General features: G+C 41.1%; 1 protein-coding gene across 1 annotated transcript; it reads left to right on the top strand.

Annotated features, from left to right (window-relative positions):
- The first annotated feature begins 7,391 nt into the window (after positions 1 to 7,391).
- On the top strand, positions 7,392 to 22,708 carry LOC145408380 (tetraspanin-33-like). Its single transcript, XM_080279110.1, has 7 exons — positions 7,392 to 7,469; positions 12,842 to 13,048; positions 14,510 to 14,683; positions 20,367 to 20,501; positions 21,520 to 21,580; positions 22,007 to 22,116; positions 22,588 to 22,708. Exons 1-7 carry the CDS (start codon positions 7,392 to 7,394, stop codon positions 22,654 to 22,656), a joined length of 834 nt encoding a protein of 277 aa, XP_080135236.1. The 3' UTR covers positions 22,657 to 22,708.
- Positions 22,709 to 25,843: the final 3,135 nt, after the last annotated feature.

The raw sequence follows: 25,843 nt of genomic DNA, 5'->3' as shown, positions 1-25,843 counted from the left end.
TCTAGAGCAAATATTTTATGCTGTTTATTAATTCTCACATTAAATCATGCCCAAGATATGTGCACTGCCTTCCAGCATCAAACTTCTCACTGACCCAGACATGAGACCAAACTTTAGGAACTTGTGCGAGGAGTTTCATGTCTTGTTGTTCTTGATTTGAGTCTTTGGTTGTGGATTCTGCACTTCATTTTTTTTTTTTTTAAGGTTATATATTTATTTTACATGCATTTTGTTATCTGAGATTTAGAGGTCACTGATGGGACTAAATGTTCACTGAGATTATGCATTTAGTCAGTAGATTATGCCATTATTATTATTTTATGAATCTTGAACCACTTCACATTGCTTTTTTCAGATTGTTTGAATAGACACAAATCTAGCAAAAACCAATGCGTACCATAAATGTATTTTGCGTGTACCATGTGAGGTCTTGTGAGTAGATCCATGGAAGTATATATTTTATTCAGATCTCGAAGAAAGAATTGTCTCACATATACCCTAATGCAAAAGATGACTTACTGCAAAATCGCCCGTAGCAAGATTATCAACTCACAATAACACGCATTCTGAAATTTCTGAACTTGTGGCTTATTCGTATAGACCTGAGGATTCTAGTTTGCCAGTCGAGGTTTTCGAATGTCAGTTTATGTATGTGTGGTGATTATTCCTTTGATACCTCTGGCAATTCCTGGCATCTGTGTGTGTATAGTAATGTAGTTTTATCTCACTGCAAGAATGGTCACCGAATGTTCCCAATATTCTGGACTGATGTTAATTTATTTTTTATACTGTATTTCACATACAAAACCCTTCTAAGTTTGGCATGCTAACTTTAGAACTATTAACAGGTATTTGTAAATCCTGAAGTTTCCTGTTAACTAAAATATATACCAGAAGATACTAGGAAAAGCCAAAAATATCGATGGAATTTTGGCCTCAAATGTACCTTAGAGTTCCTCAGCCTAGGTTACACTTAGGCTACATGAACTAAAGAATAAATATTGTATCTGCATCCTTCCTATCATTTAATGGCTTTCTCAGACACTTAATTCTATATTTGAAGGTATTTCCTTCGACCTGTCTGCTTGGAAATTAATGGAAAGAGTTCAGATATTTACATTTTTATTTAAAACTCAAGTAGGGGAGAGCTACAGTGACAAAGGAAAGTAAAAGAACAAATTATACCTTATTTACATAGAGCTACCTGAACATACCATCTAAAAGGTGATAGTCATTTAAGTCATAGTCTACTACTGAAAATAAGGCAACAGTAGTTTATTATTAGGTGAATGTCTATATTAGCCTTTTCTCCATGATGACATCTTTTTTTTAATTATTATTATTATTATTATTCTCGGTACCACTGGGTGATTTTATTCAGCTTATGAGAGACGTATTGAACCCGGACATTAAATACACCCTTCTTAACTCTTCAATACCAGACATCTCCCTTAAACCAAAAAAAAAAAAAACTTGTCTGTGGGTTGCTGGAAGAAAATAAAACTGCCAGATGTCTCTCATAAGTTGGAAAAAAGGAATCAGTGTAGCGAGACCAAAATAAAACAAGATGTCCTCTGGTTGAAGGGGATAATTTAATCAGCTGTATCTGCTAAGGCCATCTTAAATATACTGGAGGTTTTAAGTGGACAGGTCAGTAATTGATTTATATATGAACATCACCTTGCATATGGCATTTGTCAGTCATTCATTATAAGGTAGAAATAATATAAACTACATGTATTTGTACCAAAATCATTGTGAAATATATAAATAATTGCATAAATAAAGTGTTTGTTTTACATGAACAGTGTTTTAATGAAGAACAAATTCTTAGGTCATCATTAATACTCAGGCAAGACTAAGGCTTCTAGGACTAACTTAGCTGAATAAAATTGTGTGCTGTAAGCTAGAATAAGTACTTTAGGAGTGACCATGAGAGTTTATGTACAAAGAAGTCTCTGACACATATACCTCACATGCTTTAGCAGTAAGAAAAATCCCACCAAATACTGTACAGCATTTGTTTAGTTAGTTGCAAACAGAAGCTTTGTATTAGTTCCTGGAGTAGCTAGAGACATACCTGCAATACCTGTACATTGTATTTCACTGGAGTGGATGGTGGAGAGGGACATCTTCATGTGGTGACACATATATAACTGGACAAGTCCACTGCCCTATTAACATCCCCGCCACTAGTTCCCTGTCCCCCGAAAAGAGAATGGTGGACTGTAGGAAAAGCCTGCAGTCCATCATGTTCATGCATCAGATGAACCTGGGGCTACAACTACTTTATTGCACTGGGAGTGAAGGGCAAACTTGAAACATTCTGGGGCGAGATTCACCAACAAACATGTAGCCATTTCGCTTTTGTAGTTTTAATTTGCTTTTGGTGTAGGTAGTGGTGACCATCATCCACTCACTTGATGTAGTGCTGCCTACATCATCTTTCACTTTTATCATTATTATTCTGTGTCTACTCTCTTCGCTTCCTATTTCTCCCATCTTTCCTGTCACTTTTTTATTACTTTTCTTTCTGGTGGCTTTACATTGAGTGACAAGCTTAATGGTTTCCTGTAAGTCTGGAAACCATTTACAGTGCTGGATGGTCACCATATAACCAACCCATATGTGTTCCCTACATGACAATAAGTAGGTTGGCGGAGGGTTAGTGCCCCTCCCCGTAAAACAACTAACTCAAAGGCAACCAGCCACCCCTTACGGGATTATGGCATCTGGCTATAGACAGACGTATTTTCTGTTTTAAGTAAATGCAGATAAAGGTGATGGTATCTAGGGCTGGTGGCAGTACTGGCAAAGTAGAGGGAGAATGGCCATGTGTGATCTGCCACAAGGGTTCGGGAAGTAATTCCATCTTGTGAAGTGTCTGATAAATGGGTGCTTAAGAGATGTAGTGGTATTAGAGGTAGACTGCTAGATAATGCTGATTTCATGTGTGCAGTGTGTTGGAGAGAGCAGTTGGAGATTGTCAGGCGTGAAAGGACTGAGCTTGCTGGTGAGTCTCTCGAGTGTGTGGAAGAGTTCTGTTATTTGGGATACATGTTCTGTGCTGGAGATGGGGCTGGAGCCACTCTGGCTAGAGTGAGGAATTGTCAGAAGAAGTTCAGGGAGCTGTTGCCTCTCCTGACATTGAGAGGCTCTCCCTCTGTGCTAAGAGATCTTTGCATGCAGCATGTGTTAGTAGTGTAATGCTGTATGGTAGTGAGACTTGGGCTGTGAAGGGAGAGGATATTCGCTGGCTCAAACGTACAGAAATGATAATGATTGGGTGGATGTCCAGTGTGTCCCTAAATGTAAGGCCTGGGGGGGGGGGGGCTGGGTTCACGATCGATGAGTTGAGGAGTAGGATGGGACTAGAGTGTATTGGTGTTGTGATGAGGAGGTAGATTGAGATGTTTTGGGCATGTGGAGAGGATGAGGGATGATAACTGAGTGCAGAAAATAAGTGTTAATGTTAGGGGTGAGGCTGCAAGAGGTAGACCGAAAAAGACCTGGGACGAGGTCATTGAGTTTGACCTCGGGGATAAGGGACTGAATAGGGAAGCTGCCAGAGATTGAGCAGCATGGAGACTGGAGAACCACCATTAGGTGACCAAGCCAACACATGCAAGCATGTTGGAGCCTCAAAAACGATCGAATGAACGACTAAGCTGCCACTGGATGCTTTTATTCAATGATCTGATTCAGCTCTAGTACTATGAGAGTGAAGGGGAGGCCGAGGATGAGATGGGGGTGATGGCGTGGTGAAGTATATGAGAAGGGTGTGTGAGGTGGGGGGAGGGCAGCGAAATGGAAGGGGACAGGGCGACATGGAGGCGATTTGTTTGTGGCCACCTCTTATGGGATTAAGGTGTATGGCAATCTATATACAGTACTGTATATATATATATATATATATATATATATAAAAGAGCCGCATTGTTTGTTTGTCCTTCCATCACACCCAACCCAAGGGCAAGTGACCCGCAGACCCATATATATTCTGAATCGGTGACCCAAGGATGGTTTTAGGGGGGTCAAAATTCAGATTGGGTCATTTGAGGTCACTGGTAGTGTTTGCCCTTTTGGCCTGGGCAATGCCGGGTACCCCTGTAGCCCAATTTTTGGCATGGAGACTCACATGACCTCCAGTTCAGACATAGGCAATGTGAGGTTGACCGAGGTCATTTGAGGTCACCGGTAATACACTCAAACGTCTGGACCCAGCAGTCCAATTTTTGGCTTGGAGACTCACATGACCTCCAGTTCAGACATAAGCTATGCGAGGTTGACCTCCGAAGTCATTTGAGGTCACTGGTAAGAGTAAACAAGTGCCCACATACGTGCAATAGTCTGCGAATGCTGAAATAGACAGTTCCTGGGCCTCTTATAATCCCTTCAAATGAATAGGAGGTACAGTGCATGGTGTTTCTGGAGTAGAAAGACTGAACTATAACCAATAGGATGTTTGCTTTTTTTTTTTTTTTTTTTTTTTTCCCGGGGAACGCCAGGTATTCCAACTAGTAAATGGGGGGGGGGGGCCTCAGTGGTAGAGTGCCGAACACGAGATCTTGCTCGGAGGAATAATCTATCCTGCTATATAGTAAACAGATAATAATAATGACAGTATATGGAAAGGCCGCGTCCGTTTGGTAAATAATAAAAAAAGACCTAGAGATTACTGGTTCAAGGACTCCCTCTCCGACATTATCTATCTATCTATCTATTGCCAGATGCCTCAACCCCGTTTGGGGTGACCACAAACAAATCGCCTCCAAGTCGCCCTGGCCCCCGCCGTTTCACTGCCCTGCTCCCAACTCACACTCCCCTCTCTCATATACCTCTCCACCCCATCCCTCCATCTCATCCTCGGCCTCCCCCTCCCTCTTCCCCTCTCCATCTCACTCACATAAACTCTCTTCGTCAGTCTTTCACCCTCCATCCTCTCCACATGGCCAGACCACCTCAGTGTGTTCCTTATAACGCTTCCTATCACATCCACACCACAACGCTCCTTTATATCCTCATTCGTCAGCCTGTCTCTCCATGTGACTCCACAGGCTTCTCTTAAATAACTCATTTCCACTGCTCTCACTCTTGACTTGTGTCCTTCCAACAACGTCCAAGCTTCACTTCCATACGTTAGAGTTGGTATCACAATACTGTCATGTAGTAACTTTTTCACTTCCATGCTCACTTCCCTGTTTCTTATCACTGCTTTCAAAGAACCAGCAACCTTTCTTCCCTGCTGTACCCTTTCAAGCACTTCACCCTCCAAACCTCCATCCTTACTCATCACACTACCCAAGTACTTAAACGTACTCACATTTTCCAATTCCTCACCATCCAACCTCGCTGTACATTCACTGACTTCACCTCTCTCAAAGACCATCACTTTACTCTCCCCTACATTCACCTTTAGATTCCGTTTCTTACACAGTCTCCCAAACTCATCCACCAAGCCTTGCAGCTCCCCTTCGTCTTCACTCAACAACACAGTATATCTGCAAACAACAGTACAGGGAGTTTCCAAACACTATCCTCTCTCACCAGGGCCACTCCAACATCCACTACCCTACCTTGTACCTCTTTTATTACCCCATCCATGTACAGATTGAACAACCATGGAGACATGACACATTCCTGTTTCAACCCAACTTTCAAAGAGAAAAATTCACTTAGTTCACCATCTACACGCACTGCAGCCTTCGCACCATCGTACATACTCTTCACAGCATTCAACAACTTCCCATCTACTCCATATATTCTTAACACTTCCCACAATCCTTGTCTATCCACCCTGTCATATGCTTTCTCCAAATCCATGAAAGCCGCATACAACTTCTTTCCCTTCTCTAGAAACTTTTCCACTAAAGATCTAAGAATGAATATCTGATCTACACAACCTCTTCCCTTCCTAAAGCCTCCCTGTTCTTCTCCAACTAATTTTTCTGTTCTTTCTCTAACTCTGTCAATAAGTATCCTACCATACACTTTTCCTATTACACTAAGAAGACAAATGCCCCTATGATTACCACACACTTCTTTTTCCCCTTTTCCTTTGTACAAGAGAATACCTGACTTCCAATCCTCCGGGACTCTACCTTCCTCCCAGGCCAATCTGCACATCTTCCACATCCATTCTACTACTATCTCTCCCCCATGCTTCAGCATTTCACCACACACTCCATCAATTCCTGGGGCTTTCCCCGATTTAACTTTCTTCATTATTGCTTCCACAACTTCTATCCTACTGATTTCTTCCTGTCTTCTCACCTCCCTCCTTCTCCCAGCCACTTATACTCGCATTACTTCAATCCTCTATGTTCAACAATTCCTTAAAGTGTTCTCTCCATCTGCTCACTTTTTCTCCCTTCTCGACTAGTAATCTACCATTTTTATCTTTCACTCCCCTGCTAACTTCACTTCCACCCTGTCTTACTCTTTTCACCTCTTTCCAGAACATTTTCTTACAGTCCCTCCACATTACACTCAAATTCCTTCCAAATTCCTCATCCACTCTTCTTACTCTCTCTTGCTAATCTTTTCACCTCTCTCTTTCTACATATAACTCTTCCGCCTCTCAACTTCTTCCACGCCCTTATTTCTCATCCATTCATTGTATGCTTTCTTCTTTTGTGCCACAGCCTGTCTCACCTCTTCAGTCCACCACGCTGTTTCTTGCAGCCCCCTCCGTCTTCTCTTCCTTCCACACACCACATCACATGCTGCACATAATGTATTTCTTCTGTAAATATCCTTCACACACCTTCCACGTCCCCCATCTGCTCCAACTCATATTTGCCCAATCGTTCCTCCACTTCTCTCTTATACTCTGCCTTTTTCTCATCCTCTTGTAACCATTCCACTCTCCTTGCAACTACTCCTTCCTCTCGTCTTTCCCTTCTTCTATTCCTCCATCTTACTTGAATCCTAATTCTGGCCACCACCAAGTCGTGGTCCGACATTATGTGGGTAGTATATTCTGCTAGACCACCACACGTCCCTTTGATGGCAACCACCAAGTGAGTGGATGGTGGGCGGGTGGCCGAGCATTCGCCGTCCCCTCACCACAGAATAATAAGGCTCTATTCATGTATCGCGAATCTATGGCAACTTCATGGCAACGACAAGTATTGAGCTAAGGAACAAATATCTCGCCTTGGACTAATGAGAGTTACAAGGGCTACGTTTGTATATAATTATTTTACCATTTGGTGTTATAGTGTGTTAGCTGTTGGCTGTAAGAAAATTACAACCAGAATTGTTACGAAAGAGGGACAGTCCTTTGTTGAAGATAAGTCAGTCAGCGGATGTGACGTCATAGGAAGCAAGAGAAAGGAAAACAAACTCAGTGTTGCGTTAATATCTCTCCAATTTTTCGTATTAACAACATGGCGAGAAGAAGAGAGTACTCCTACATCAGCCCTTGCATCAAATGGACCCTATTCTTCTTTAACTTCATATTTTGGGTAAGCTTTGTAAAATGTGGAATATGAAATATAAAATTTTAGGGTGTGTTATTTCCAGGAATGTTACAATGGCTTGTTCATTTACAATAATAGATCACCACTCTTGCATTTTGTTAACATGAAGTCGGTATGGAAGAGTTGTTGTGATGAAAACTCGTTGTATTAAGTATAAAGAAAATTGTGATAGCCTGGTAGGCCCAGGGCCAGTTAAACAGCATCTGCAACAGTTTTTGGTAAGAATTTAGTTGTAACCAAATAACATTTCTCATGTGAAGCATGTTTTTTTGCTGTATTTTGATGTGTGTAGTTCAGATCTAGGTATAACTTTAGAAGTAACCAACGTTACCAATTTTCATTATATTACGCCCCTGAACTATTCTAACTAAGACTTACCCTTTAAGCCTAGTTTCAATTGGGGGAGCAAATTTTGTAGGGATAGTGATATAGTGACTTAGGTTAGGCTGTCGCTCAGTAACGGATGAATGTTGCGCCATATTGGCTGGTGCAGGCGTGTGCATTCGGTCTATGTCAGGCTCTAGATCAGGCCTAGGTTAGGTTAGGTTAGTTTGGGTTAGTTTAATGCAAAATAGTGTATTTTTAATTAATCTTGATCTTGATTTTGGGGGATAAACCCACTTTTGGAAATCTTACTCAAAATTCCATAAGGGGGATTTTCCCCCCAAAATGAGGGTCAAAACTAATTAAAGCACAGTATTTTGCATTGGAAACCATAAAAAAAATAATAAAAGAAAACGTTGGTTACTTCTAAAAATTTACCCAGATCTAATCCATCCTGGTAAAGATACAGATTATTGAGGAAATAATCATGACACCATTGCAATTTTGGCATGAGATGTATGGGAGTTCCCAGATTTTATAAAAAATTTTTATTTATTTTGTTATGTTGTCTAATCAGCGCAGTTTATCCTTACGTCCTATGGATATTAGTCTTATATAGGTTAAATGTTATCCATCATAGATTTAGGACAGTCCCCAGTCAGCTTGGTTAATACTTTGATTAGCCAGTGATAGCCCTTGAAGTTGTTATGTAACTGTAAAAAAATATTCACACAATTTATGGTAATTTGAGGCAGTCACAAGCTGTACATGTCTGTCTTTAAGCTGAAAATAAGTCTTACTATGGCTGGGTTCTATGGTGCATGTAGTTTGACCCCATATGAGGTAGTGCTGTTGGCTTATCAAAATACAGGATTTAGGTCAGCATTAACTTTTCTCATCAGTAAGATGAATGTTTTATTTCCCTCCAGAATCCCTTGGAGGGGGGGAGGTATATTGGGCAAGCCCCTCAGGAAGTTCAGCAATGTGAGGTTAAGTTGAACCAGATATGGTTTGATGATGTTAAACTAAGGCGTAAAATTGCCAGTCAGTATAGTTGTCTCTTTTTCTTTATGTGCAGTCTGGTTTGAATAGATAAGGTAAGATTAATGTTTTGAGGTTCTGGGAACAAAGCCGCTGAGTTGGGATAGATGTAGCTAGGTGCAGTTAAAACAATTTTTTTCTGATGTTTTTGGTGCTGTAAGCAATTCATGTGATTTAAATCATCATTGTTCAGAGGAAATGCTTCTTTCCTTGCATTTACCCCACCCAAAACCCTGCATTCCCACAGGTCCTCATTGTGAAGGGTGGAAGTAAAGCAGGAAGAAATGAGAGTCAGAATTAAATGAATCACATCATCTATTCACTCACTTGATGTAATGCTGCCTACATCTTCCTTCACCTTTATCATTCTTTTTCTTTGTACCTTCCTTTCTTCCGATTTTTTCCATCTTTCCCGTCACTTTCTATTACTCTTTTACCTTTTCAAGAGGCTTTACTTTGAGTGACAAGCCTAATAATTTCCTGCAGACTGGTTGGTAACCATATAACCAACCCATACGTGTACCTTATATGTCAGCAGCTGGGTTGGTGGAGGGTCAGTGCCCCTCTCCATAAAATAACTAACTAAAAGTCAAACACCCACCCTTTATGGGACTGTGGCATCTGGCCATAGATGGTAGACAGATAGACATTGAAAGAAAATGTTTTATTAACAAAGTTCATGTTTGCCGGAAAATAAAAATTTACTGAGCTCCCTCTTACATGTGTTGAATGGTAAGACTTAAATTTCGTCATAAGGTAAGTCTATGATGATGCCCAAATTCTCCAGAAATAACTAAGAGTAGGACCAAATTATATATATTTTGTGCAGTGTTTGTGGTAAGTGGGTACATAAGAGATGTATTAGAGGTTGGCTGCAAAATAATGCTGATATTGAGTGTGCAGCATGTAATGGAGAGCAGCCTGTACAGAAGCAGAGAGGCAGGAGAGGATTAATTTTGCTGAAAAGTCTCTTGAGCTTGTGGAGGAGTTTTGTTATTTGGAGGACATGATATGTACTGGAGGTGGAGCTGAAGTTCGCATAGTGACAAGGATAAGGAGTGGTTGGAAGTAGTTCAGAGAGCATTTGCTCCACCTGACATTGAGAGGGCTCTTCCTTTATGCTCACATAGGGAACTTTATGTACTGCTTGTGTTAGGAGTTCAATATTGTACAATAGTAAGACTTTAACAATACAGGAGGAGGATATTCATGGGCTCAAATGTACAGAGGTGAGAATTGTTAGGTGGATGTGTATTGCTTCCTTGAATTACTGGTCTGAGGGGGTTTGGATCACGACTGAAGAGCTGAGAGGAAAGATGAGAATATATTAGTGTTGTGATAGATTGAAATGGTTGGGCATGTGGAGAGGATGGAGGATGATACCTGGGGGGTAGAGGATGAGAGGAATTAATGGTGAGGGTTGAGCTGGGAGAGGTAAACAAAAAAGACCTGGGATGAGGTCACAGAGTGTGACCTGAGGGTTTGGGGACTGAATAGAGAGTCTGCTAGAGATTGAGCAGTGTGGAGAGCCACCTTTAAGTGACCAAGGCTGATGCATGCATGCATTTTGGAGTCTGTATAAATGAACAAATAAATGATAGGACTGAAGAACATTGTTTTTATAGTGAGTTGGATTTGTTAGACATGGTGTATGTGTGAAAACTGATGAGGTTCTATAGTTAGTAGCATCAGAATTACACATCCACAACTTTCTAAGCCTAGTACGTTGATAATGGTATGAAAATCCCACCATCATCTGAACCTCTTCTTGTTCCATAAGAATTGGATGAGGAAGAGTCCAGAAAACAAGAAAAGAGATCGTACAATAGAGGGAGAACTACTAAGAGCATGCCCAGTGAAATGACTGAACACCCAATCACTCACCATTCAAATCCCTGGAATCCTGGTTTTACCTGACAAGCTTATACCGTAGTTCTTTTATCTTAACATGGCCCAGGTTTTTGTTCTTTCCCAGCTTAATTTGTGTAGCTCAGTGACAGATGGAGACAATACTGTGGCTCTACACTTCATGACTATCATCATGATCTAGTATTAACCTCTTGCTATGACGTAGCATTCAAGATGAAGAGAACAATTTTAGGCCAGGTTAGAGTAAAAAAAGTTAAATTCAGCTGCTTATCTGCAGGTCGTTTTTAGTACTTTTCCTTATAACTGTGCTTCACTTTCCAACCAGATAAAAGAAAGTTAAAAAGTTCAGGATTACCTACATGTCAACAAGTAGGTTGGCAGAGGGTTAGTGCCCCTCCCTGTAAAACAACTAAGCCAAGGGTGAACAGCCACCCCGTATGGGCATATGGTGTCTGGCTATAGGTGGGTAGACAGAAAAAAAGGGTGCCAGACCCTTGTCATGTTCTTCTCCTTACAGGTACAATTCATCCATTTAACTCGATCTGTCATATCCCCAGCCTAATCACCCTCCTTACTCTGCTTTGCCTTCTTATGCATTCCATTACCATATCCATCCACATTCTTCAAACTCAGTGCAAGACTATACCCTTGTCGCCACCATGCATTCATTCTCTCCACATGTTCATACCATCTAAGTTTGCCTACATACATTCTGTGCACATAAATACATTTTTAAGAAATGTACAACAGAAGTAGCCTCAGAAATGACAACTTATAATGATAAGTTACTGTATACAACACTGTATACTTGTGTCTTATTCTCTTATATAGCTGTTTGCAGTGCTGATCATAGCTGTTGGTCAGTACTGAGTTGTCATCACCTCATATACACATATCATTCTTAACCCTCTCCTGTCGGGGTGCTTGTAAAAAATGGCTGTGGCGCATGACTTTATCTTAAGCGTTGTGCAAACAATCACGTAGAGATGCTTTACTACTACCACTCATAGAATAGTTGCTGTTTATTGTAGAGAGCTCAATTTGGTCTCATTTTGAAGCTTAGTACTATAATTGTACTTTATCATATTATGTTCAAAAAAGCAATATTCGCATAATAAAAAAAAAAAAAAAAAAAAAATAGAATTTAGCCAACATGCAAAAAATTTACTTAAAAAAAAAAAAAAAAAAAAAAATATATATATATATATATATATATATATTTATAAGGTTGAATCATATTTTTTTGCTCCAGAAAGTAGCTGAATACAATGTAAATTTCCTTTCCAGTGATATATAATTTTTTGTACCAGTATTTAGAGCAATAATCTATCCATCCATCACCCAATCCTATGCCCCATGAGGAGTGTAGGAGCCCGGGGCTAGGCAAGTTGGTCCTGACATTTAAAAATGAGAGTGACCAGCCTCACTCATCCCTGAGTGGCACAACTTGAGCAATAAACCCCGACCACCCCTTGGATATAAACCTTCACCGGCTCAATCTGATTGGAGTGCCGTAATTACCAACTAAACCACCAGGCGCCAAAATTTGGTTATGTGGTTACCACCTAGCGTAGTAAATGGTTTCCTGGTGCACAGGAAACCGTTTGGCTTGTCACTCAGTGTAGAGTCACCCACAGGCAGAAGGAAGAGGAAATAATGAGGGAAAAAAAGACAGATGAGGGAGTGTAATAATTCTGCAGAAAAATAAAAATGAACAGGAACATATTCGGATTTTGGCTTTTGCTATCATCCAAACGTCTGAGCCTCAGAAGCCGATGAGGGTCAAAGCTGTAATCGGTACATGAAAGGGTTAATTGTCCCCCATTGCTGTGTTGAAATGCTGGTCATAGCCTTTGGTCTCTATGGCCTGATTTTCATGGCAGTTTTTCTGTAATTAGCACTGAATCTAATAGCTAAAGAAATTAAGAGATGACTTACAACAAAAACTACGTTACTTTATTGTACCGGTATTCCTCACAGGCATTTGAATGATATGGTTATCAGTCTGTGTGGAGCCACCTTCACAGCTTGGAATCTCCACAGCAATTTCTTGGAATTTATGTATTTGACGGGAGGGGAGGGGGAATTATAATGAAGTCTTACCATATTTTATTCTCTCTCAGGTATTTGGGATGCTAATCATGGCCATTGGTCTGTACGGAGTCATCTTCACAGCCCAGGACCTCCATGGACTACAGTCGGTGGAGATCGCATACATTGTGTTGACAGATCTGTCTGGGGTTTTGGTGGCCCTTGGGAGCATCATCTTCATTGTGTCATTTGCTGGGTGTGTTGGGGCACTGAGGGAGAACCTGTGTCTTCTAAAGCTGGTAGGAAGGTGGTTTGTGTTGGCTGACAGGTTGATCTGGCACCAAAACCCATGCTTACTCAAGTCGTTAAAGTAGGTTTGATTAAGTTAAGTAAGTAAGACAAAAGTTATAGGAGTGGATTGAATTTGGGGCCAGATCAACCCAGAAACCTTTCTTTATGGTTAACCTTTCAGCAAAAGGATGTCTTTTTTTTTGTGTGTAAATGACTGTGTGGTTGATTTTACTAGGCACACCGTTAATAGTTTTACCACCATTGTACTTCTGTATTCTTGTTTTTGGATCTAATGTCACTACATCCGTAGGTGGTGAAAGTAGATTATTATGATGATGACTTTCAGCATGATATGATTTCAAATTTAGTGGCATGTCCTCTCAGTTGTAAATATATTATCATGTATCTACCAGGTTGTAATAGGAAGTCTTAAGTGGAGCATAACATTCCATAATGGTAAATTGTCTGAACCTATTGAAAAGATTTAACTTCTTGAGAGGTACAGTAGCTCAGTCTGTAGAGAGGTGACCTGCAGTCCTACCAGACCCAGGTTCAAATCCCTGCTGGGGCAGGGAACAGTTTAAGGATGTGAATTTAATAAAAGCAGGCTTTACTGATCTACCAGAAGACCCACTGACATATAAAAATATCCCCGCTAATACCAGTACACCAGTCCTGTGTGAGACAGCCCTAGCATGTATTTAAAATGAACGATGAGTGTTAGCTCCGAAGTGGTGACATGTAGAGGTGTATGGTATGTAGGAGGACTACTGGGCCTTAGGAGCAAGCTGTGAAGCCTATGCCCAGAGTCAGACACATTAAGGGGAAAAAAAAAAATGCATGTTTTAAAAAATTGATGAACACAATGCCTGTGTTCATTCTTGCCAAAACTGCATAACTGATGTATAATTGAAGTTCATTGTAGTTATTTTTTGCCTCCCAACCCATCTCTGACCAACCCTGCACAAATCAATGACCATCAAACAATAATAAGTACAGTAGTTTCTTAATCCAGGTGTCCCTTAGGGTGTTAATTTCAAGCCAACATTCCAGTAGCGTAGTTCTTGTACAGTTATTGCTTTCCTCTTCCCAGTTTCAGATCCTGCATAACACACTTACTAGTGGGAACCATATACACTGTACTGCTCTGGGTGTTAACCAAGCAACCAACAAATCAGTTTCTCGTAATGTAATGGAATTAAAGCACAGGAACTGAATGTGGTTCATATGAGTTTAAATACAAGGGATGGTTGGGGTTTATTGCTCACATGATGCCACTCAGGGTTAAGTGACTGACCACTCCCACCTTAAGTGAGTGAACTGAGTAGCTTTACTCCAGGCCTCGTACATTTCTGATGGGACAATAAAGGATTGAGTGATGGACAGGTAGATGGATGTAGCATGATGATGATGGTGGTGGTGGTGGTGGTGAGAATTTACATATTCTTTGTGTTTTCTTATTTTGCCAGTATTTCTGGAGCCTGACTATCTTCCTAATTGCTGAGTTGCTGGTTGCCATTGCCTGCATAGTATTTCCATGGAAGTCCCGAGAGATAATTGAGAGTGTTCTGTCCAAGCAGCTCATTGTGGAGTACTGGGAGAGCACAAACAGACAGAACTTTGTGGACTTCCTACAAAGTGAGGTAGGTTGAGGTAACACTGAACACTGTAGAAGAGAAAGTGTAGATTGTGAATGAGGTATAAGTACTGTATTCATTAATTTATGTATAATAACTGTGTCAGGTTACCTTACATGGAGAGTCACAACACAGAAATTTTGAGAGGGCTTGCAGAATGAGGTAGGTAGAGGTAACACTGAATACTGAAAAAGAGGTACTGTACTATCCTGGTGATCCTGGTTATATGACAGGGAGTGTGTTCCAGTATATCACAGCATTTTCTGTATAAATTTGCTATAAAATTTGGGGAACTAGCAGATCATCTTTATAGGTACTGATGAAACCTTTAAGTGGCAGTACTGTATTCCTTTAATTATCAGACGAATTAACAGGAAGAAAAAAAAAAAGAACATAAAAAAAGGGTAACATATAACAAGGACTTGCTTTACATGTCTGGGATTTAATAAATAATATCACAGCAGTGTATGTATATGTAAGTGGTATAGAACTGTAAGCTGGAGGAAACTAGTAGTTAAGCATTGGAAGTTTGGTATTGTAGTCAGTTTTATGTAATTTATCTTGGACTTAATAGCAGAAAACACCAAAAATGTGACTTGGATTGAGGACTTAATATTTTGCAAGTGTTATGTTGAAGTGATGTTGTGAACTACAGGGATAGGCAGAACACACTGAACTTTGTTGCCGTCTTACATTTTGGGATAAGCTGATGTAACAATGTCTATCTATCTATCTATTGCCAGACGCCTCAATCCCGTTTGGGGTGGCCACAAACAAATCGCCTCCAAGTCGCCCTGTCCCCCGCCATTTCACTGCCCTGCTCCCAACTCACACCCCCCTCTCTCATATACCTCTCCACCCCATCCCTCCATCTCATCCTCGGTCTCCCCCTCCCTCTTCCACCCTCCACCTCACTCACATACACTCTCTTCGTCAATCTTTCACCCTCCATCCTCTCCACATGGCCAAACCACCTCAGTGTGTTCCTCACAACGCTTCCTGTCACATCCACATCCACACCACAACGCTCCTTTACATCCTCATTCGTCAGCCTGTCTCTCCACGTGACTCCACAGGCTCCTCTTAAATAACTCATTTCCACTGCTCTCACTCTTGACTTGTGTCCTTCCAACAATGTCCAAGCTTCACTTCCGTACGTTAGAGTTGGTATCACAATACTGTCATGTAGTAACTTTTTTACTTCCATGCTCACTTCCCTGTTTCTTATCACTGCTTTTAAGGAACCAGCAACCTTTCTTCCCTGCTGTACCCTTTCAAGCACTTCACCCTCCAAACCTCCATCCTTACTCATCACACTACCCAAATACTTAAACGTACTCACATTTTCCAATTCCTCACCATCCAACCTCGCTGTACATTCACTGACTTCACCTCTCTCAGAGACCATCACTTTACTCTTCCCTACATTCACCTTTAGGTTCCGTTTCTTACACACTCTCTCAAACTCATCCACCAAGCCTTGCAGCTCCCCTTCGTCTTCACTCAACAACACAGTATCATCTGCAAACAACAGTACAGGGAGTTTCCAAACACTATCCTCTCTCACCAGGGCCACTCCAACATCCACTACCCTACCTTGTACCTCTTTTATTACCCCATCCATGTACAGATTGAACAACCATGGAGACATGACACATCCCTGTTTCAAACCAACTTTCACAGAGAAAAATTCACTTAGTTCACCATCCACACGCACTGCAGCCTTCGCACCATCGTACATACTCTTCACAGCATTCAACAACTTCCCATCTACTCCATATATTCTTAACACTTTCCACAATCCTTGTCTATCCACCCTGTCATATGCTTTCTCCAAATCCATGAAAGCCGCATACAACTTCTTTCCCTTCTCTAGAAACTTTTCCACTAAAGATCTAAGAATGAATATCTGATCTACACAACCTCTTCCCTTCCTAAAGCCTCCCTGTTCTTCTCCAACTAATTTCTCTGTTCTTTCTCTAACTCTGTCTATAAGTAACCTACCATACACTTTTCCTATTATACTAAGAAGACAAATGCCCCTATGATTACCACACACTTCTTTTTCCCCTTTTCCTTTGTACAAGGGAATAATTATACCTGACTTCCAATCCTCCGGGACTCTACCTTCCTCCCAGGCCAATCTGCACATCTTCCACATCCATTCTACTACTATCTCTCCCCCATGCTTCAGCATTTCACCACACACTCCATCAATTCCTGGGGCTTTCCCCGATTTAACTTTCTTCATTGCTTCCACAACTTCCATCCTACTGATTTCTTCCTGTCTTCTCACCTCCCTCCTTCTCCCAGCCATTCCCCAGCCACTTATACTCGCATTACTTCCATCCTCCACGTTCAACAATTCCTTAAAGTGTTCTCTCCATCTGCTCACTTTTTCTCCCTTCTCCACTAGTAATCTACCATTTTTATCTTTCACTCCCCTGCTGACTTCACTTCCACCCTGTCTTACTCTTTTCACTTCTCTCCAGAACATTTTCTTACAGTCCCTCCACTTTACACTCAAATTCCTTCCAAATTCCTCATCCACTCTCTTCTTACTCTCTCTTACTAATCTTTTCACCTCTCTCTTCCTTTCCACATATAACTCTCTCTTCCGCCTCTCAACTTCTTCCACGCCCCTATTTCTCATCCATTCATTGTATGCTTTCTTCTTTTGTGCCACAGCCTGTTTCACCTCTTCAGTCCACCACGCTGTTCCTTGCACCCTCCTCCGTCTTCTCTTCCTTCCACACACCACATCACATGCTGCACATATTTCTTCTGTAAATATCTTACACACACCTTCCACGTCTCCCATCTGCTCCAATTCATATTTGCCCAATCGTTCCTCCACTTCTCTCTTATACTCTGCCTTTTTCTCATCCTCTTGTAACCTTTCCACTCTCCTTGCAACTACTCCTTCCTCTCGTCTTTCCCTTCTTCTATTCCTCCATCTTACTTGCAACCTAATTCTGGCCACCACCAAGTAGTGGTCAGAAAGTCCACTCCCCAACCTCTATACACTCTTGCATCCTTTACACATCTTCGCATCCTTTCATCCACACACACATAATCAATCATTGCCTTCCTTTCATTCAGTTCACCACCCACCCTTCTCATCACTCGCCATGTATACCTGTGGATCATTTTATGCCTGAAGAGGGTATTGGCTATTACCAACCCCCTCCCAGCACAAATGTCCACTAGCGCACTCCCATTCTCATCTATCTCAGCAGGCACACCCCACTCACCAACTATTCCATCCACCTTCACATTACCAACTTTACCATTCATATCACCAATCAAAAACACTCTCTCACGCCTTCCAAACTTTTCCATGCACACTTCCACATTTGTCCAGAACTCTTCTCTCACTCTTCTAGCACGATCTTGCGTTGGCGCATACACACACACAATCGCCCACATTTGTATTCCAACTTTCAACTTTACCCACACAATCCTTGACCCAACTGATCCATACTGTCTTATGCTCTTCTTCCATCTTTTACTCACAACTATACACACTCCTTCCTTTGCCCTCTCATTCTCATCTACTCCTGCACATATACCCCATCCATACTCCCATTCTCTCACACTTTCTCCTCTCCATTTTGTTTCAGTTATTCCACATACATCCACTTTCGCATCCTCAAGCACCTGGACAATCTCTCTCTCTTTCACCTCATCATTCGCTCCTCTTACATTCCATGTACACATTACCAAGTCCTTTGTCCGGTCCTGGGTCGTCAACGTTTGGTCAGTCCTTGTCCGAGGCTTCTTGTTTGTTTTTTTAGTTAGTTGTTTTCCGGGGAGGGGCACTAACCCTCTGCCAACCCTTTTAGTCGCCTTTTACGACAAGCAGGGATACTGGGGGAGTATTCTTGAAAACCCCCCTACCCCCAGGGGGTACTCTGTAAAAATGAGAGTGTAAATTAATTGTCATAAAAAATTTATTGCCCCAAATATAGCACGCCCTCATTTTACGATGATGATGCTTTTAAAAAATCCATTGGATAATGATTTATCATATGTCAAGTTCATTATAACATGGGATCAGTGGGGATAAATTTTGGACGAAGGGTCACCTATCCAAGAAAGTCAAAAAACAAGTTTCCTACTTGGCTAAAAAGGTTACCGGTATTATTAGTTCACTTCACTGCACCTCGCTTGCTGCTTACCACCAAAATGTATAAAATTAAGTTTCCAACTCACCCAAACTGATAGTTATTTCACTTCAGTGCACTTCATTTGCTACATTAACTCCAACACTATGGAACTGTTCCATCACTGACACTAATCCACCCAAGAGTGATGAGTGCAGAAGCTATCTTTGAACAAACAAATAACTGTAGGCTTGCATGAGAACAATCATGTAAATGAAAATAGTGATTGTATATTGACCAGTGAGGCTTCATGCAGAATCATAATGATCCTACAGTAGACCCTTAATTTGCATATGTGGCCAGCTGATTGAATGTAAGCAGACCATTTCACATCCCATAATTTTAGCTGTGTTGATTTACAGCCATTTGTTTTAGTGGTAGGTGGCGGCACTCACCATCCAGTCACATGATGAAGTGCTGCTCTCGGGTGACTGCCTGTTCCTCTCTTCCTTCTTTCCTTCCTTCCTTCCTCTTCAGTCTTTCTTTCCTTCCTTCTTCCTTCTTCCACATGTCTGTGGGTGATTCTGCATTGAGTGACAAGCCATATGGTTTCTTGTACACCAGGAAAGCATTTACTACACTTGGTGGTAACCATATAACCAAGATATGGCGCTTGGTGGTGCTCTGACCAGATTGAGCCTGTGTAGGTTTTTCTCCAGGGGGTGGTTGGGGTTTATTGCTGACATAATGCCACTCAGGGATGAGAGAGGCTGGTTACTCTCATCTTAAATGTCAGGACCAACTTGCCTAGCCCTGGGCTCGTACACACCTCATGGGGCAATGCAGGATTGGATGACGATGATGGTGTTTTAACAAATACTTAGTTGAAATAAGAAAAAGTACATAGTGAGTGGTGGTAAAGAAGTGAGGGAGATGGGAGGTAGGCAGCAAGCAGTGTGTGTATGTATTCATGTACGGTGCTGTATACTGTACAGTATATACTGTATATGTGTGCAACCAGCTGATCAAGAGTAAACAGACCATTTCATTCTCATAATTTTAGCCGTGTTGAATTATGACCATTTGTTTTAGCAATATCTTACAAAATGAGTGTTTTGTTTATTCTGGATGAGGTGAATGTGTGTCTAAGTGGTCTGACAATGTAACTTCTTTGGGGGGAGGGGGATGGCTGCAAATGGGAGACAACTTCTGGGATTTTCCCCAAGGAAACTCCCCCCTCCCCCTCCCCTCAACGTTTATTGTGCCAGGTTAGGATTTATCTTTCCTTGCAAAACGTGTTTAGAACAAATCGGTCTAGCGTAAATTGAGGGTTTACTGTACACACAACTCTCTTGATTTCTTGCAGACTGAAATAGGTTGATGTAACATTGAGCACTGTGGGAGAGATTATGTATCAGTAAATAAATTGTTAACTTCTCAATGGAATGTCAAACAGAGATCTGGAATACAAAGAACTTTGATAGTTGATGATGATGCTGTTGGTAACAAATAATTACCTTTTTGATGATGATGTTGATGCATTTATGTCTTTATTCCATCCAATCTTTTCCACACACTGGCAGTTTGAATGTTGCGGCATCACAGCAGATGGTTACCAGGACTGGGAGGCCAACGAATACTTCAACTGCTCAGAAAGCAACCAAAGTGTGCAGAGGTGTGGGGTTCCAGCCTCATGCTGTATCAAGAGAATAAATATGGTGGGTGTGATGGGATGAGAGAGAGAGAGAGAGAGAGAGAGAGAGAGAGAGAGAGAGAGAGAGAGAGAGCAAATGTGACTGTCGAAAAAAAAAGTGGTCGACTGTGAAGAGAGAGATCGAGAAGGAGAGAGAGAGAGAGAGAGAGAGAGTGAGCAAATGTGACTCCTGAAAAAAAGTGGTAGACTGTGCTGGGAGAGAATGAGAGAGAGAGAGAATACTGTATTTCAGAAGTTAAGATAGGTGGTGAACAAGATGGATTTAGATATATGAGGAAGTGTACTGTTGTTGAGCTCTGTCTGGCTGGGTAGACCCATCAACCACAAGCATTTCATAGCTTTCATGTGGCAGACAGCACCATGCCAGGATCGGGACAGGGTATTTCTACATGGCGAGATACAAGGAAATTGAAGGAGGCATAGTCCTCAAGAGGATGAGCTATGCATAGAAGATATACCTGGGCTGTAATTACTTGGTAAATGTGGAAGTCTAGATACCTGGCCGGTACCCCATATCTCTTCCATGGTAGTACCTCCTGGGATGATGGTAACCATTCACTTATTACCTTTTTGACAAGTTAATGGGTGCCACACTTTGCCCAAGGATGATCCAGAACTTTGCAGGGCAGGGATGTCTGTCTTCCCTGAGCAGGACACGTGCTTTGACTGCATTCCCCAGAGTTTTTTACTGTACTAGTATTGTATTACAATTGAATTTGGTTGTACTGTAGATTTCATGCCTGGCTGTTTACTCTGCAATTTAGTATGATAACAGCCATATTCTTTTCTCGAAAGGGAGTCATTGATGCATTGGTAGCATATCCTGCTCACAGTTGGAAAACCTTGAATATGATTCTTAGAATGATCAGACTGTTTGACTAAGGCCCAGTTCACCCAGCAGTACAATGTGGGACCTAATACAAGTATTGTTAACAATTTTATTTGGTATTCTAGTGAAGATTAGGACCCATATGTAGTTAATGGACATTAATTTTAATCCTTCATTTTCTTCTTGCCAACAGACTCAGGATATCATGTGTGGCTATAATACACGAGGGAAGAAAAACAAGGTAATCTATCACAGTGTTTGGAGATTATCCATAAAATAACAGTGTTCTTGTTATATGTAGCTTACCACAAGGAATGTCCACCATCCATTCACTTAATGTAGTATTACGTTCTCATTGAGTGACAAGTCAGTGGCTCATGTAACTCAGGAAAACATTTAATGGATTGGGAGGTACAGTAACTATATACCGTACTGTAATCAGCAGAAAGATGCCTGGTGGATTGATGGGTTATGGTGCTCTGACAGCGTACCTTTGTTTTCATCTTCCATCAGATGTAGGTCTATTTTTATCATATATAAAATGTAGGTTTGTTTTTGTTATTGTTATTATTCATCAAGTGCATCTCTGTTTTTAGATCTAGCTATCAAAATTGACTTTATTTTTGTCATCTGTCAACTGTGGTTTTGTCTGCTTCCCTAGAATTCAAGTGTGTTTGAAGAGCCATCTCAGACCATCCACAAAGGGGGCTGCATCTCAGCCATCATACAGTTCCTTGAATCCAACCTATACTGGGCAGCTGGGATCATCTTTGGTATTACACTGTTTCAGGTACTGTATACTCAGTTATTAGAGCTTTGTTGAAGGAATTGTTAAGGTTAGTTTAATGCACATGTCCACATGCTGTTGAGAGTGCTTTCAAGATGGTCACTATCAGGTGGACATGGTATAGCAAGTAATTGTCAGATAATTATTGCTTGTCAGGCAACTGCTATCTGAGATTATGCTCTCATGTAGACATGGCATACCAGCAGCTATCATTTGTGTGTTTTGTTTTGAAGGGCTTATTACATGCTTGCATGTGTCAGCCTTGTTCATTGGGTGACAGGTCTCCATGCTGCATGTCTGGACTGAGTAGCCTAGTTCTAGTCTCATACTCTCTTGACGGGACAGGAAAGGTTTGGATGATAGATAGATGAATGAATTATCTTTTTGTTGATATTTTGTATTTTGGATGATAGATAGATGAATGAACTGTATTTTTGATGATATTCTGTATTTAACTTCTGTATTTTTCCCCAGATGTATGTGACTCATCAGGCGCGATCTCTTATGGACCAGATTTCCCTTCAGCGGGCTCGATGGTACTGACGACTGTCTGGCAGCTAAGGAGTTGATGCTACTCTAGGCTGCTCCCTATCCTGCTTTTTTTTTTTTTTTTTTTTTTTTTTTTTTTATACCACTTGAGCCCACTTTCCCGTCCATCTCGTAAAATTAATTCAGTGTTTGGGATTCTGCCAGTGCCTTTGGATAATTCTTTATGTACAAAACTCAGGCTGGTATTCACAGACAAATATGATTAAGTGCCTCTTGAAATTCATGAAGTCCTTGTTATATGTTTTTTTTTTTTTTTTTTTTTTTTTTAAGTCAAGCTTACAGTATACAGTAGTACGTTGATTATCCAGGAGCCACGGGGAATTCAAAATGCCGGTAAAATGATTTTTCCGGATTATCAATTAACACCGATTTCCTGTTGTCTTACTCCGTACACTATAGAAGTAGCGTGACTTGCATATACAGTAATAATACCACATACATAATAATTGATGTAATAATACATAAAATTAATGTAACATGTGTATATGTATAGCATACAGTGTACAATAATACAGTACTGTAATGTGTAATGTGTACTCACCCATGTCTCGGAACCCTGCAGCCTACTGGAGCATCGACAGGTCATGGGTGAGTACACATTACTGTATTATTGTACATTGTATGCAATACATATACACATGTTACATTAATTTTATGTATTATTACATTAATTATTATGCATGTGGTATTATTACTGTATATGCAAGTCACGCTACTACTATAGTGTATGGTGTAAGACGGTTCCGAGACAATTCACCATCAAGTCAATTTGCCGTCAGTCATTTCGCCGTCAAAGCATGGATGATTCCCCATCAGGACAATTCTCACCCTGGATGATTCCTCATCATCAGTAATCCACCTCCAAACCTACCCAAAAGCCACTCAGCCTATACTATAATCCATCCATCCATCATCCAATCCTACACTGCCCCATGAGGAGCGTAGGAGCCCAGGGCTAGGCAGTTGGTCCTGACATTTAAGATGAGAGTGACCAGCCTCACACATCCCTGAGTGGCATTACATGAGCAATAAACCCCAACCATCCCTTGGATATTAACCTTCACTGGCTCAGTCTGATTGGAGCGCAGTAATTACCCACTAAACCACCAGGCGCCAAAATTTGGTTATATAGTTTCCACCCAGTGTAGTAAATGGTTTCCTGGTGTACAGGAAACCATTTGGCTTGTCACTCAGTGTAGAGTCATTGACAGGCAGAAGGAAGAGGAAAGAATGAAGGAAAGGAAGACAGATGAGGGAGTGTAAAGTCACCCGTAGGCAGAAGGACAAGGAAAGACAGAAAAACAGAAGAGGATGGAAGGAAAGAAGGATGGAGGAGAGGAAAGGGCAGACACCTGACAGCAGCACTACATCGAGTGAGTGGATGGTGAGCTCCCCCACCTACCACAATAATTTTACTAAATGTTTAATACAACTGCATAATGTATAATAAACTTATGTTTACTGAACTAGTACTGTAAAAACTAAATGTTAACCACTATTGTATCCTTCAGCTATGCTACTTACATTTTTTTTTTTTTAATTTCCTTTTTTTTCTTTTTTTACTGTATTTACTGTACATGATCATTCATCATCATCACTCATCACCATCACATCATCCACATCATATTTCAGATTCAGAGGGAGGGCTGGGTGGGGGTGGCAGAGTTGTGGGTGATGCAGGCTTATCGACACAAGTGGATAGGCTGGCTGGGGGTTGAACAGGCGTGATGGGGAAGGTTGGTGGAGCAGCCATTTTTGCTGGAGTACTTGCTGGTGTGGATGTTGCTGCATCACCGTCTGGGAATCCCATACGTGAACAGGAGGGTATGAGTGAAATGGTTGCTGTTTTTGCATGTTTACCCCTAGTGAAAAAGTCCCTGATGTCTGACTGTTTGATTGCTACATGACGGCCATTTTGGAAGTTATCATAACGGCTACGAAAATGAAGCAGTTCATTAGCTGTGTAGGCTGGATTTCTCTCCATGAATTGAATGATCTTTCAAAATGATTCATCAGCATCCTTCCACGAGACGAACATACTTCTTCCTCCTCTTCCTCATCGCTTGAATCCACCTCTTCCACATCTTTCTTTTCAGGCAAAAGAATGCTGTCGATGATTTCCTGGTCAGACAGAACTGATATTCCACCAAATATTACGGAAAATTGCGATAAAACAGCGGTGTGTTGCGGTGTTTACGCTGTTAACCCTCAAAACAATGGTGGAGACTGCGGTGATGCACTTTGGCGACGAAGGAATGAAAACATTAGGGTGGGATGGCTGCGCAGTGAATATGAAATGCCAGTTAGGTCCTGGAATTTCCCCAGTTGATTGATTTTGGAATTTTTCTTTAAATTGTCCAGTTTAGCACCAATTCCGGTTGATTGGCTCGTGGATAATCGAGGTTCTACTGTAGTACGGAAAGATTGGCTGTTATCCCCTTGAATATGGTGACATCCTCTTTAGCTTATTCATGCTGCTACTAGGTGATTTTATTCAGCCAACAAAAGGCATTCGGTAGTGAAGAGGTTTATTAAGGCTCTTGTTAACTTCTCCAGCTTGACGAGTCTGCCATAAGCTGAATAAAACTGTCTGGTTGCAGTAATAATAAACTAAAAAAAATGACACCTAGTTCAGGGACTGAAGTTAGCCTACATGACTACCTGTAAAGCTGAGTTAAAATTAACCCCCATTTTACAGTACTGTACAGATTGTATGATATAACTCAGAATGCATCCCTGGCATAGAACAAGGACTTACTGTTCTAATTAAATGTGTTGAACTGTGCCAGTGGCTTTGGAGACTTGTGTAGTTTGGTTTATGGTCATCCTGGGACAAAAGTTGATCTGCTCTTTCATAGCACCTACATCACACTCAGGGTATGTCTGTCACTTTCCTCTTTTATGCATCATATCAAAGAGTATCATCTATGGGCAGGAAAGCATACCAGGCCTCTCAGTTCATTTTCCTCCCTGATGCATCATATCAAGCATCTGTAGGCAGAAAAATATACAGAGCCTCTCATTTCTTCTTTTTCATTGCATATACTTCATGTTTAGGGCATGGCGTTTACTTTCCTCCCTGATGCGTAATATCAGACACTGTTTATAAGCAGGAAAACATACCAAGCCTCTCTCAGGATAGAAGATTAGCCACTTGAGTGAGAATAAGGTAAAATATTAG

This window comes from Coenobita brevimanus, chromosome 77 (genome assembly GCF_032717465.1).
Source record: "Coenobita brevimanus isolate Jiangsu-jjx chromosome 77, ASM3271746v2, whole genome shotgun sequence".
NCBI lineage: Eukaryota > Metazoa > Arthropoda > Malacostraca > Decapoda > Coenobitidae > Coenobita > Coenobita brevimanus.
This window is presented reverse-complemented; position numbering and strand designations above follow the sequence as displayed.